This window comes from Octopus bimaculoides, chromosome 2 (genome assembly GCF_046866305.1).
Source record: "Octopus bimaculoides isolate indiv1 chromosome 2, ASM4686630v1, whole genome shotgun sequence".
In the NCBI taxonomy this organism is placed as follows: domain Eukaryota; kingdom Metazoa; phylum Mollusca; class Cephalopoda; order Octopoda; family Octopodidae; genus Octopus; species Octopus bimaculoides.
In genome coordinates this window covers 36,228,276-36,243,914 of record NC_142929.1, presented here as the reverse complement: position 1 = coordinate 36,243,914, position 15,639 = coordinate 36,228,276, and the positions used below count along the sequence as shown (strand labels likewise).

Genomic DNA, 15,639 nt, shown 5'->3' with positions numbered 1-15,639 from the left:
ATTCTTTTCTCTTGTAGAAATCCTAGTTATAAAAACAACATTCATTAAAAAAAAAAAGAATCTACACATTTATGTTTAATCATATCATGACCTTTACTTTCATTGTTAATCCTTTATTTGAGTTTCAATTCTTGTTTTCCTTCTTTTATGTACATGCAAGTTGCTAACAGGATTTGCTTTATCACATTTTATTTTTAACATTTTAGTTTTTAAACCAGTCATATCTGATCCAAATATTCTACCTGTATTATGTTCAAACTGGCCTCTCACACCTACTCCAGAATATCATTCTAAAAATAAGCAATCACATTGTCAAAATCTTGAAGCCATAAGCTCATGTGTAACTAATTAAAAAGCAATGTGAACAAATAATCATTACATTTGAGAAAGTAATCTGAATGCTAAAGAGTTAATCTTGCTGGATACCACATACCTTTCTCATACAAGCTAATGGCCAACAATACCTTCATAGGATATGTACCACCAATTTATCTACCTGTTGAAACATGGTATGGTTATGCAGAATAACTCAAATACCATATTGGATTAGTTGGCTTATAACCAAAAAAATATGGAGATAGAAGGCTGCATCTATTGTTGTGCACTTACAGTCTCACTAAGCTGTTGTATGGCTGCTGCACTCTTGGTTTCAGTTATTAGACTAAGGCCATTTGGGGAAACTGCCTTCAAGGTTATAGCTCAGAGGTATCAAAAATATGGACTGTACCAATGGCCTCCAGTTCAATTTTATAAAAAGAAAAATTTCATTATTTTATAATTTTAAAATATATTGCTAGCATGCATTTAGATTTGGGGCCTGACCAGAGTTATGGTTAACAGTGGTCCTGATTACTCAAACCAGTGCATCTTAAAGAATCTTTTTCTATTTCAACCAATGTAAAAGTTTATGAATCTGACATTCTACTGATTCCATAAGTGTTTTTTTAAGAAATCCCTTTTAATGGATTTGCTTTTAGAAAGTATGACTATTGTATCAGCAGTAATGTAGGATGTTATATATAGATGTTAATTGACAGTAGTGTACATCAACCATGTGTCACTTCATAACAATCTTATAGTTAGACCTGTCCACTGCAGCAGAATTGAGACCTGTGTTGGTGTCACATAAAAAGCACCCAATGCACTCTGTAAAGTAGTTGGTATTAGGAAGGGTATCCAGCCATAGAAACAATGGAACTGGAGCCTGGTGTAGTTCCAAACCCTACCAGCTTTTGTCAAACCATCCAACCCATGCCAACATGGAAAACAGACATTAAATGATGATAATGATGCATCATGCTATCTCGCTGCATGTTGGTACAAAGTGGTAGTCAATTAAATTGACTCCAGTCTTTGACTAATACTAAATTTTACTGACCCCAGAAGGAGAAAAGGCAAATATGACTTGAACTTAGAACGTCAGGAGCCACCACATATACCACTAAACACTTCATCTAATGTTTCCACAACTAATATCTTTATACTAATTTTAACATGATTCTTTTAATGTGTAGGCTAGAAATAGGTTATCCTTAGATACCAATTTGCCTGAAACTATCTCTGTTCGGTGATATAAAACTTATTGTGAATTATTCATATTTAAAATAAGATCTTTCATTTATAATTTTGCATAAACATTTGTTTCAAACTTGATGAAAAAGTAAACTATTTCATTAAATCCCAAATCCTTAAAAATTCTTGATTTTCAAAATTAAATCATAGAAGCAATGAATTTCATTTGATATATAGTCATACAAAGTGAAGTTGTGTGATCTAGTGGTTAGAGTGTTACAAGATCATGGGTTCGATTCCCAGACCAGTAGTGCACTTTATTTCATGTAGTTCCAGCCCACTCAGCTGTAAATAGGTAACCCTGTGAAAGATTGACATTCCATTCTGAGAGTAATGTTGGCCTAACTAGCCAGCAGAGTGGCATCATTTGATGATAACGAGCAGTGCATTGTGACAAGCAGTGTATATCTGCTCGTCTGATCGATACAGTGATATAGTCACAAAAGAACCAACAATTTAGATTTTAGGTTTTGATTTTCATCAATGTAAACCTTTCTAATGATAAAACATTCAGTTCTAAAGAATATAATGACTGTCAAAGGAAAATTTAACATACCCCAATAACTTAAGCACCCTAAGTTATTTTTGCAGTTGGCAATAATTAGCATGGGTCATCAAAAACAATCATGAAATATATTTAACTAGTTTATCAAGGTGTAATATTTTGTAGGTTCAACGAGTTAACTAGTTGAACCTAATTTGCTCATGTCTAGGAAAGTAGAACTATTGACCTCCAGATCATTGAATCGTCACCCAGCAGGTTCCAGTTCATCTAACAAAAAAAAAACAAAAAAAACAGAATTCATCCATACTTTCTATTTGAGTGGTTAACTTTCGGAAGAGCATCCAGATATGAAATTATTTGTTCCAACAAAAACTATCCACTCAAATAAGCATGCGAAATAGGTTACTTTACTTAATATATCATGAATGTTTGCAACACATTTAATGTTAAAAAGAAAATCCTATTAAACGTTGTAGTAAATTACGAAGGAACAAGTGCAACTCTTATCAAACTAATGTTGGATGATCATTAATTATAAGACAGCACTGATAGAACAGAATATAATGGGAGGAATTTCAACCGTGACCATTCCATTGTATTTTCAGATAGTGTATCTAAGACTACATTATACGTTTTCTTCCCTTTTCTTTAGACAATTGATTGTATCTTAAATTTGGCTGCTATTTCTAGAAGGTAGAATACCGCGTAGAGGCTCGAATGTAATTGGTCATCTCTCACAACAGGTCCAACCTAAATAATAAAACATAGTTTTCGTAGCACTCCAACCATACTTCACTATACGATTTTTCACGATTGTAACTCATTCTTTTCATATTAACACACCTCTAGAAAATCTGACTATTGATTTCATACACGTCCACGAAATGAGAGCATGTCACTTTCATGTCTTTTTTTTTTTTTTTTTTTGATTATGACAATATCAAGTTATTTCCTGTTCGCTACTTTTTAAGCTAAATGATAGAACAATGTTGGGGCGGTTTCATAAAGGATTTAGAAAAAAATAATATATAAATTCAAATAAAAATCGAAATGTCACTTTGAATAATTTATTAAGCCAAGTAAAGGGATTTCGTCATTTTTTTTGCCATTTATTTGATATTAATAATTTATATTTCACAGGAAATATAAAGAATATATTTAAAGGGATTGGTCGGTCTACATGTTAAAGATCAGTTCAAGAGTAACTAACATCAGCTCTTCCATTTAATATGGATCAGTTATCGTAACCGAACTTCTTTCCAGTCAAACACGAATCAATTTTCGTATAGTTAAGGCACTAGTCATGAAAGTTTTGTTGGATTTTTTTTTTAAAAGAAAACAACTTTTTTAAGTTCTGTAGATGAAAATCCCAAGTTAGACAGTTTCGTTGATTCTAAAATTCCAACTAAATACAAGAATTTCATTTGTTCTTTTTTTTCTTTTCTCTCTCTTTCCCAAAGAACTTTTCAAGAGGGTAAAAATAAAATAAATAAAATAGAAGGCGTCGATTCTAATATTTACAAATCTTAGTCATAATGACGATCACAGAATAAACAAAAGAAAAAAAAAAAGAAAATTAAAAGCTCAAGTTACAAATGGTGAAAGAGAAAATATGAACTTTTACTGTCTTGTTTTTTTGTTTGTCCTTCAATAGAGACAGGCAAGATTTCGAGGAGAAAACCAATTTTAATAGTGACAGGTATGCCTCCCAAACAGCAGTGAACTGGTTCTGTACCGCCTTCGTGTCACATTAAAGAATAACAGGTCATTGAATCAACGAAAAATTTGAAAGAGAACTTCGAACGACGAACAGATAGATTTAAGAAATTTGAATTTTGTTTAGCAGTTGAAAAAGGAATGAGAAAAAAATGATTAAGAGAAAAAGATGTAATGGTAGAGTTCATGTAATGTGATTGAATGTAGCAGTAGAGAAATTACTAACCAGAAATTTGAAAATGGTCAATACCTTTGTTTTAAGTCGAAATCCATTATGTTAAAAGTCGACTTAATTCCATAAAGGTCTGTATGAATTTGGGATGGAGGGAAGGGGGAAAATATAAAAAAAATGTAATAAAAATATTTTTCTTTCATAATTACATTTTAAGGCAATTCATGATTTAGGATATTTCTGTCTCTTTATGAATGCAATTGTGTGTGTGTGAATATAGTAGTAATTCAGTACTTTCGCCAAGATTTGAACTGTTTTATAGATTATATACTACGTTGGAATAAAAACTTGGGTCGGTGAGAGGATAAAGAAGAATCAACCAAGCAGAAAGTCCAGCAATAAAGAAGAAAATGATTTTGGTTCGTCCAGGTTGTTGATGAGCCATTACTTCGTTGAAAGGCGGAAATCCCATGTGGTTGCAAAATGCGTGTGCAATGACCGGCGCCACTAAATGACCAGTTCGTAGAAAGAGGAATGCTGAGTAGGCTCCAAAAATAGTGGTATAGAACAACTGGAAAATAGACTGCTTCAAGGCATCTTTAACTGCTTGGTGTCCGAATATAACCGTTTCGATCATGTGGTGAAAGTGAGCGACCCCGAAGAAGAGTGGACAACAGAAAACGGCATACCATTCCCCAAAAGACGGAACCAAAACCGGTAACATACATGCCCGGAATATGAATTCTTCCGAAAATGGAGCCACTAAATGATTCCGGAGCCAGATTAGTGACTTAAAACTACTTGACCAATATTTCGGTTCCAAATACAAGCTAAATACACCATCAATGTAATGTAAATAAAGTGGACCAGAGAACAAGACCATAGTAAGTAGTAGGGGGAGTACAAATGCAGGTATAAATCCCCAGAAACGTAGCCCTAGCCATTCAAATAAAGTGCGGCCATCAGGATTGGTGGAAGTTTGGTACTTGCTGAAGCACCACAAAAGAGGTGGTACAATTAATGCAACTATACCGACACTGACAAATCTTCGTTTGATAATTTCAGGGTGATCTCGAGTTCTGTTGGTATTGTTAATCCAAGCATACAGACTGCCAACATAAATAACAGCAAAAAGCAAGCAAAGTAAAACAGCTTGCCAGGCGTGTAGAGCAAACAAGACGGGCTCCATGTTTCTGGCATAGGAGGAGATAACTACCGCAACACCGGTAGACGACAGCAAATAAATTTAACATATAAAAACAAATTAAATAAATATTTGAGTTAACGTGGAAATATATGCATCTAAGTAAGATAGTATATGTACATACACACACATATATAAATTCAATAGTATATCTTATATTCACATCATCTGCAGTTTTGTTGACTTTTTACGACAGCACAATCTCATTTCTGATAAGTCTTGATAACTTGTTTTATTGCATTTCTCTTTTAATTTTAAGTTAATTGCATTATTATTTTTCAAAAGCATATTAAAATATATCAAGTTATGGGATATTTCCTTTAAATAGAACACCATCATATTTTAAAACCTGTTTATAGCCACAAATTAAGAGAATGGTGATGTGGCTATACACGTTTCTTCTGAATACAAACAAAACAACTTTACCGTTATAAATCGCTTCGAAATAAGTTTATAATTATTATTTATTAAAACTGTATAAATTGCTTACTATTTATCAATGATAACATAAAACAAGAAACACAACTTTCAGAAATTTTTTTTTTTTAAGTGAAGAAAAAAAATCCAAACTACTTTACAGATTTCTATTATTTTAAATGGGCTTGTCTTCCATGTATGGATGCCTCAAAGGGCAATTAATTATTTTGATGATCTTCGTGTTTCATGTGTCACTTTCACTTTGTCAAACTTTTAGCTAATATCAATTTTCTGACGTCTGTGGAAGAATTATTTTATGCTATGCTGCAGGCAACTTGATTGTCATATAGACATTTCAGACTTTTTTGTTATTATTCATACCGACAATTAAGACTTTGTTATTACTAATTTCTTTGTGCATTTTTTTTTGTCGTAGTTCACCAAGACGAGAGGGTGTAATTATTATAATTGATTTTGCTACGATTTTTAGAGAGTTAAGCGACTGCAGACACGACGTTATTTTAACTCAATTCCAGCGAGCTCAGTCAGCTTTACTTTCATTCTTTCGGAGTCGATAAAATAAAGTATAAGTCAGGTACCGAAGTCGATGTAAACCACTAAACCCCTCCCTGTCAAGTTGCTGTTTTCGTGCGAAAATTTGAAAGCGTTACTTCAACTCTTTGACAGTTAAAATAATGCGAATTATTCAATTGGTAATATTTTATGAGTTCATATACGAGAATATTTAACAACAATACAAAATATTTTTCATTACACTAAAAATATCTTCGATGATAAGCTGGTTCTAACTTCGGAAAAGAAAAAAAAAAAGAAAGGAAAAATAACTCCCGCGCCCGCCAAACTGATACTAGCTTCCAAGTGAAAGTGACAGGTTGAACAAGGATCATCATTTGTTTTTCCTATTTCTCCATAAGTTACTTTGGTAAACAATTTGCAGGCACAGTTGTGTGGTTAAGAAGTTCACTTTGCAACCACGTGGTTTCGGGTTTCAATCTCACTGTGTGACGCCTTGCACAAGTATCTTCTATTATAGCCCCAGGATGACCAATGCCTTGTGAGTAGATTTGGTTGATAGAAACTGTGTAGAAGCCCATCGTGTATATATATATATATATATATATATATATATATATATATATATATACACACACACACACACACACACACACATGACGTATATATGTGTTTGTGTTTTGTGTCTGTCCGCCCCACTCCACTTGGCAACCGGTGTTTGTTTTACATCAAAATAATCTTGCAGTTCGACAAAGAACGATAGAATAAATCCCAAACTTAAAAAAAAAAAAAATCAGTCTGTACTGGGAGTAATTTGTTCGACTAAAATACTTCAAGGCAACGACTGAAATAAATAAAAGAAACGATAATAAATAATAAAGTAAAGAGAATGTTTTCTTTATTTTTCTTTCTCTTGAAAATACCTACACGTTTGTCATTAGCTACGAATCTGAAGTCCTAAAAAGACTTGGACGAGATGGTACAGTTGTAGACTCATAGGTCAAGAGTGTTTAGCGCTGTCGACATCTAACACTTATTTCATCAACCCCGAGTCTTTAGGTTTCTGGTTCTCCTTGTCCTGTTAGATATATGTGAGACTTGGACACTGCCCAGGGTCCTTGGGAGCCATTTGAGCACCTTTTGAGCGAGTACACTTTGCAGGATTATGGCAGGATTTCGTATCTAACCAACGATTCAATTAACAAACCGGGATAAGTCATGTTACTTGTATGATTGGGAGCGCCAGCTCAGACTGTTTGGCCATGTTACTCGATTTTCCGACTTAAACCCTAATAACTGTGTTCTCTTCACTGAGGGTAATCCAGTTGGGTTGACGGCTCGTGTTGGTCGACCATATGCCACATAGTGACGGCAGATGAGGAGGTATTTCTCGGAGATGGGGACTGACTGAGATTCTGTTCGACGGGTCACCTAGGAAGATCCGGTAATATACCGACAAGTAGTGAATGCAGCAACGCACTGCAACAGAGCATTCCCCCCAACACCTGAACCAGAATCTTTCCCTAACGAGTTTTGATCGAAACATTAGACATCTTTCTCCGTGGCTTAACATTTGATGCACCAATACCAACCAATAAGAGTAGTGGACACAACAGGGTCCAAAAAGGCGGCCGAAGGCTAGCTGTTATCTGCTGAGACCCCCACTTCGGTCATGACTGACCGTGGGATTGCACCTAGAAAGTTACCCTCCGAGGCACAAGTCCGGACAAGGTTGTTTATGGAAGACCAGCAGTCGCCTATGCATACCGGCCTCCGGGGCCGATACAGCTTGGCACCTGTGACGTCGCAACTCATTTTTACAGCTGAGTGAACTGGAGCAACGTGAAATAAAGTGTCTTGCTCAAGAACACAACACGCAGCCCGGTCCGGGATTCGAACTCACAACCGCTCGATCGTAAGCTTGACGCTCTAACCACTGAGCCATGCTGTTATCTACTTCGTTGTATCTATGTATATATAACAGAGAGAGAGAGAGAGAGAGGAATTTCCCTCAAGTCGTACGCTACACATTAATTCTGCAGTCAGAACTATTTGTATTACTTCCACTGATGAAGAACATCTCTAAATCCCTCAGGTTGTACTAATTTAGTAATTAATAAAATGTATTGTTTATTTATTAAAAAAAAAAGACAATAGCTTCAAATTTTGGCTCGAGCCCAGCAATTTTTAGGGGTATGGGCATAGTCGATTACATCGATCCCAGTACTTGACTCATATTTTATTTTATCTACCTAGAAAGGATGAAAAGCAAAGTTGAGCTCAATGGTACTTAAAAGCATAATGTAAAATGCTGGAAGAATTGCCGTTTGATATTTTGTCCGACGCGTTAACGATTTTGCCAGCTCGCCTCCTTCGACGCGCTAATAATAATAATAATAATAATAATAATAATAATTCTTTCTAATTTTGGCACAAGGACAGCAATTTTAAGGAGAGGGATAAGTCGATTACATCGATCCCAGTGCTCATCTGACACTTATTTCATCAACCCCGAAACAATGAAAAGCAAAGTCGACCTCTGCGGAATTTGAACACAGAGTAGAGACTGGTAAAATGCTGGTAAACCTCTTGTCCAGTGTACTAACGCTGGACAAATCCTCGTTTTCTTTATTAACTATTAAAGGTTCACAAGAACATTAGTAATTGTACAGGAGGATATAATGTGGGTTTACACGAAAGAGCGTGTAAAAAGAATAACAGAAACAAAGAGACAATATATTCCAAACTATGAATAGTTCCAGAGAAGAGGAAGATTTCTAAATCCCACAAATCCACGGTCACCGTGTTTTCTCCTGGATCATGCTCTGAGCTGGCTCGTTTTTGTGTAGCCGACGATTTGAAACTGTGGATAACCTGGTGCAATGACTGTGTCAACATTGGTACAAACGGGAAATCCCGTTGGTGTCTGTCAGACAATTGGAAAAGTCTGAGTAGGTTTGTGAAGCCTTTGCACCTCCTCTTTTATCACCTAGTTCTGTACATTCCAAGCATGCTTCTTAGAAACAGTTCCAACTTTCCATTAGCACAAGGGACTTCTCAGAAACACTTCACATGCCTAAAGAAATTTAGCCATTCGGCACCTGCTGGGACATAAACAGTTACTAGTCTGAAGTTATGACCTTCGCTGCTGGTTATATCCAAGGTTGCCACTCATTAAATAATAAAACACCCAGATTATTTGCCGCCAAAAAACCCAGATCTTATTTTATAAACCCAGATGTTAGAAAATAGGTATATAATTGGTAATTTAATGATAAAATATGTTAAAGGACAAAATGAATACAGAATTTAATATTTTATATCAGCAGCTAGTTGTCAATTTCGCACATATCCACACCATCTTCATTTACTCCTTCAACGGTATGGACTCATTTTCTCAACAGAAGATCCAAACCCGATCGTGCAAAACCCACCTCACTGAAGAAAATAGCGGAAGACTCCCTCTATATAGCTGATGGTGGCGCATTTGGCTGGTCTGTCTCGTGGTGGGGTGGACAGCCCGTGTGAAGTCAGAAGAACTCGACCATCACGTGATGAATCAAAATGTGGGTACTTAAAGGTAAAGAGCCAAACTGTGAACATGTATGCTGCATGCTTCTTTGCATTTGTTGTTCTTGGTTTGGGTGTATATTGGGTTTTGCTGGTGTTTATGATACTGGTTGTATCTGTGGTTGTGGTGATGATGATGGTATTATTATTGGAGATGGTGTTGGTGTATTGCTGTTAGGTGGTGTTTTCTTTCTGCCTGCATGACCCTTTCAGGTTTTATTTTGTTTACGTATTTTTTCCTTTTCTTTTTTTCTGGTTTGCTATTTTTTGCCGTTTGCTTTCTTCGTTGTTATGTTCGCCATGCGACATGTCTGAGTGGGAAGCGAGGAGGAGCCTATCCTGGGTGTCATTGTCTTTTTGTTTTGTTTTTATTGCTCGGGGTCTTTCAGCTGGTGTTGCTGTTGGTGATATGATGGCCCTGGAGGGCATTGTTTCTTTTGTTGCTGTTGCTTTCACTGTTAGTGTTGTCTTTATTGTTGCTGCGGTTGTTACTGCTGATTTTAGTGCTGCAGTTACTGTTATTGTTGCTGTTGTTTCCGTACACTGCTCTTGGTGCTGCTACTGTTTTTGCTGTTGATGTAACCGATGTGGTGATAGTGATTATAGAAGTAGTGGTGGAGGGGCCTTGCTTCTCTCATATTTTGCTGTGGACAGAAAGCATTGATATTGTTTGTGTCACCACCCAAATGACACCTTGGCTTTCGGCCCTCAATGGCCATGTAAAGTTGTTAGCTATCTGTCAGATTAATCAGGTCCGAGATAATTGCCATACTTACATGACATATTTGGATGAATAACTCCATTCCTTGGCCTGCTGTTTTTGGACTTGAAGAAAATTAATTTTTTGTTCTGTGTCAAAGAGGACAGTTTCCACCAATAAGTAGATATTTACTTCTGAAGGAATCTCTACTATCTTTATTGTTACTATCCGGCAACAAAAGCAGGTTGGTATGATGACCACTTCGTCACGTTTTATGGTTTGTTGTAGAGTGTTTTCCGACCTCATCCTCTGTTGGAAATCTAACCACGACTATGCTATTTCCACCACTAGTAACGTATGTTTTGGTCTCCTTGATGGCCCTGAGGCACTTTTCTACTTGCTGTTGTGTCACTTTCTCTCATTCTGACTTCATGTTTCTGTGGTTTTGTAAACAATAATGTTCAACTATTACTTATTTCATCGAACCAGGAAAGTTGAAAGGCAAAGTCAACCTTGGCGGAATTTGAACTCAGAACGTAAAGGCAGACAAAATGCTGTTAGGCATTTTGTCCAACATGCTAACAATTTTTCCAGCTTGCAGCCTTAGTAGTAGTAGTAATAGTAGTAGTAGTAGTAGTAGCAACAGCAGTAGTAGTAATGGCTTCAAATTTTGGCACAATGCCAGCAATTTCAGGGGAGGGCAAGTCATTTACATCGACTACAGTGCTCTACTGGTACTTATTTCATAACCCACCAAAAGGATGAAAGGTAAAGTCGACTTCGGCAGAATTCGAACCCTGAACATAAAGACAGACAAAATATCATTAAGTATTTTGTCCAGCATGCTAATAATTTTGTCAGCTTTCGTCCTTAGTAGTAGTAAATGTGTCTGTTGATTGTAGGATATAATTCTTTTATTGTTCTTCATTGTTTCTTCCTTCACTTAAAATTGTTTTGATGCATAATGACACATTTTACATCAAGCAGATCTATCTAGGCAATGACTTTCCCAAGATGTCAAATTAAGCCGTAGAGACTTTAGTGATTGCATCGACTTATCCTTATACCTAAGGATAGGGTTTTCCTTTACTGCAGTATCCTACTATTTGTTGGTCAAACAAAAGAATATTCAGAATGTGGTTACCTTTCATTCAAACAGCATATCTTACCCATCTGCACTGAATTCTCAGCAGCATGCTTTTGATACTGGAGATATATTTTACTAAAATTTTGACATTTGATAATTTATCTTGCTATTTTATGTTGCAGATATTGCACAGACATCACACATGAAAGGTTTCAAGTTTCTTTATGTGTCTGTAGTAGAGAGTCCATGCTTCTGCCCCATACAAAAGTGTACTTAAAATACAAGACTTGTATACACTTATTTTAGTTTTTGGACTGACATTGTATTCATCCCACAAATGATGGGAAAGTTTTCCAAAAACACTTGTAGCCTTAGATAATCTAACATTGATTTCACCATCAAGAGTACTCTTAAAGTTTACTGTACAATTGTTTGTAAAATTCCATATCATGACAAAGTCATGTTGATGGGCGATTTTAATGCCAGAATAGGTGAGAAACACACAGTATAGTCAAAAGTAATAGAAAAACATGTAACAGAAAAGATGAATGTAAGTGGTTTATGACTGCTGCCTTTTTGTCCTATGACTCCACTGCACCTCTTATATCTCCATAGCTTTCATTGGGTACACTATATGAAATTTCTACCTATACCTTTTCTGTATATCAAGCAGGGCTATTTCCCTGAGGGGTCAGTAATTTGCTTCCCTGCTTACAAGGATTTCAGTGTTTGCTGAATTAACTCTAAGGCCCTTAAATTCCAGTCCTTGCTTCCACATTTGAAATTTCTTCTCTACAAAGACTCAGATTTATAAAGGTTATATATATAAAGGAGTCTGCTAAAATGAATTCATAAGCACACATATAATATCCAGATGTACATCTTTTTTTCTATGATGATATCGTGCTCATGTCACATTAATGTAAATTTGATATTTATTGAGTATCAATTCTTAGTTAGAAATATGGGTATTGACAGAGGGTGTAAATAACATTTACTTTTTACTTGTTTCGGCCTTTGGGCTATGACCATGCAGACTCCAGAGAGCCAATGTCCTGGTTTGATTCCCTATCACATTTCTGAATGTACACTTAGTCTTTAGGGGAAAGCACATGGCATGGTGGTTAAGGAGCTGGGTTTATGAGTATAACGTTATAAGTTCAATTTCTGGACAGGGTTGCTTATTATGTCCTTGAACAAGGTATTTCTCATTGCTTCAGCCTACTCAGCTGAAAACTATCTCTTGTGCTGGTACAGCAAGTTCTCCCACAAGCTGTTACATTCTCAATATTTTTATAGGTCAACAAGAAGGACAAGAATGTATTTATGTCTACTTATGACTGCACATGCACCTTATACAATTTGCAAAAGCATACTTACATGTTACTAGGTCATGCTCATTTGTAAGTGATAGTTATTGCATTGTACATAGTTCCTGACTAGATTTAAACTAGGAATCTTTATTTCCGAATTAAGAGTAATAATGTTCATGTCTACCGGTACATGTGCAATTATTGATGCATTTTAAAATTAATCTTTCTGTATTGACAGCCATATTGAGTTCATGTAACAGCTGGGCTTATTGATTAAGTTGTCAATCAAATATTATATGAACTGCTTCTTTGATTTTACTAAGTTTTTGTTGTCATTCTCTTTATGGTTGTATGGGTGTGTAGTTAAGAAGCTCACTTTGAAATCACATAAATTTTCTAGGCAGAGGTAGCGAGTAACATCTTGCTGGATTTTATGTTAAGTTCAGCCTTGTTTGGTGTGTTTTTGAAGGGCATGTAACTGGTAATTTTTTTTTAACCTTTTAGCATTTAAACTGGCCATATCTGGCCCAAATATTCTACCAGTTTTATGTTCAAACTGGCCAGATTTTCCCTCTTACACATAACCTACAATGTTATTCTAAAAATAATGAATGACATCTTTGAAATCTCATAAATATGAAGTAAGGCATAATTAATTCCAAACAATATGAATAAATATGCATTATACTTGACAGACACTTCTGAATGCTAAAGGGTTAATGGCTAATTCAGGAGAAGGGCAGCATATACGCTGACTTCTTTTAGGGCCTGTGTAATAGGCTAAGAGGAAGAAAGAAAGTTATCTTTCAACCAGAAACTTACCCTGAGGCCTGCAGCTGAATGGAGTCTGCTAAAGGCACCAAGGGCCATATGGTTGTGTTAAACTGAGTGACATATTAAATCTGCCACTAAAGGTTAAGTTTATATTGATAACTACACAGCTGTGTGACTAAGAAGCTTGCTTTGCAGCTATATAGTTTTCAGTTCAGTTCAACTGTGTGGCACTTTGGGCAAGTGACTTTTTGTATAGCCCCAGGCTGATCAATACTGTGTGAGTGAATTTGGTAGACACAAACACTGTAGACACCTGTCATGTATATAAATATGTGTGTGTGTGTGTGTTTGTGCATGTGTGTGTGTGTATGTGCATGTACATTTGTGTATGTGTGTTTTTGTGTTTGTCCCCTAAGTCTTTAAATTTGTTCAATTTTTACTTCAAATTTTAATATTTCATCACTCAACTTTCTTGCTGTTACTTATCCTCACCCTACTCCTCTTCCTTTCCTTGCTTTTCATCATCTACTTTCCCCTCACTTCCCCAGTCTCCCATGTACCATCAACCACCCCTCCACCTACCTATCTACCATTCACTGCATCCACCATTCATTGCATCCACCATTCATCTTGACTCAATCTCAACAGTCATCACCTGCCCTTCCCAACTTTCTCAACTTTCCTTCCAAAGCATATTTGTCATCGATACTCCTCAAGCCTTGCTTTTCATCATCATCATCATCATCATTGTCATTGTCATCACCATCGTCATCATTATCGTCGTCATCATCGTCATCATCATCATCATCATCATCATCATCATCTTCATCATTTAATGTCTGTTTTCCATGCTGGCATGGGTTAGATGGTTTGACTGGAACTAGCCCAGAAAACTGCATCAGGCTCCAGTCTGCTTTGCCTCGGCATCTACAGCTGGATGCCTTTCCTAATGCTAACCACTCCACAAAGTGTACAGGGTGCCTATTATGTATCACTGGCATGGGTGCCTTTAATGTGTCACTGGAATGGGTGCCTTTTGTGTGTCACCAGCACTATGACTATGATTTCACTAAGCTTGACATGCCTTCCCAAGCACAACAAATCACAAACAGTCTCAGTCACCTGTCATTGCCTTCGTGATGCTTCTTGGCCCAATCCCCATCTTTAAGCATCCCACATTCCCCCCTCCACACTCTTGCAAACTCTACCTATCTACACTCCCTGTTCTTCTGACCCCACTTACCTCTGTTCATCTCCTTGTATCTTAAGGGTTCACCTTGACACTTTATCACCACTATTTCCTCTCTCTTTCCAGCTCCACTCCAGTTACTTCCACCCATTCTTCTATAATGTGAATAGTCACGTAAACTCCTCTACAACAAAAAACCTATATTGTTCTAGCCCATTCTTTCAATATATAACCTTTCATTTCCAAGCATAAAACAACCATTCTCTCTATTGTAACCACACTCATTTGAAAGGGATCTTTTTTGGGGGAGCTGCATAATGACTTCACCACAGTTGGTGCCACACACATAAAAAAGAACTTTCAGGTTCAGACTCACTGTGTGACACCTTGGGCAAGTGTCTTCTACCATAGCCTCTGGCTGACAAGAGCCTTGTGAGTGGATTTGATAGACAGAAACTGAAAGAAGCCTGTCATATATATATATGTGTGTGTGTGTGTGTGTGTGTCTGTGTATACCATACTATGAGGTTATCCTGAAATAGGAGTTGCTTATCTATTGGTAAATATCCCAAATTTGTAATAATACACACACACACACACACACACACACACACACACACACATACACACATATATATATACATACATATATATGTATCTATATGTATATGTATGCATGTATCATCATCGTCATCATTACTTAGCATCTGTTGTCCATGCTGGCATGGGTTGGATTGTTTGACCAGGGTTGTCAAGCTGGAAGGCTGCACCAGACTCCAGTCTGATTTGGCATGGTTTCTACCACTGAATGCCCTTCCTAACACCACTTTCGAGAGTGTAATGGGTGCCTTTTCGTGCCACTGGCATTGGTGCCATTTGCATGACA

The 15,639-nt window shown here is 36.5% G+C and overlaps 2 protein-coding genes across 2 annotated transcripts in view; one reads left to right on the top strand and one right to left on the bottom strand.

The window, feature by feature from the left end:
- Positions 1 to 3,128: 3,128 nt before the first annotated feature.
- Positions 3,129 to 5,163, bottom strand: LOC106884353 (CAAX prenyl protease 2). The gene has a single exon (XM_014935696.3). The coding sequence runs from the start codon at positions 5,152 to 5,154 to the stop codon at positions 4,282 to 4,284; it is 873 nt and encodes a 290-aa protein (XP_014791182.1). The 5' UTR covers positions 5,155 to 5,163; the 3' UTR covers positions 3,129 to 4,281.
- Positions 5,164 to 9,580: 4,417 nt separating this feature from the next.
- The window catches only part of LOC106884364 (pre-mRNA-splicing factor SYF2), a 26,112-nt gene continuing 20,053 nt past the window's right edge, over positions 9,581 to 15,639 (top strand). The window contains exon 1 of the mRNA XM_089343028.1: positions 9,581 to 9,700. Within this exon, the coding sequence (XP_089199154.1) occupies positions 9,596 to 9,700 (105 nt within the window). The 5' untranslated portion in view covers positions 9,581 to 9,595. The remainder of the gene's footprint in view (positions 9,701 to 15,639) is intronic.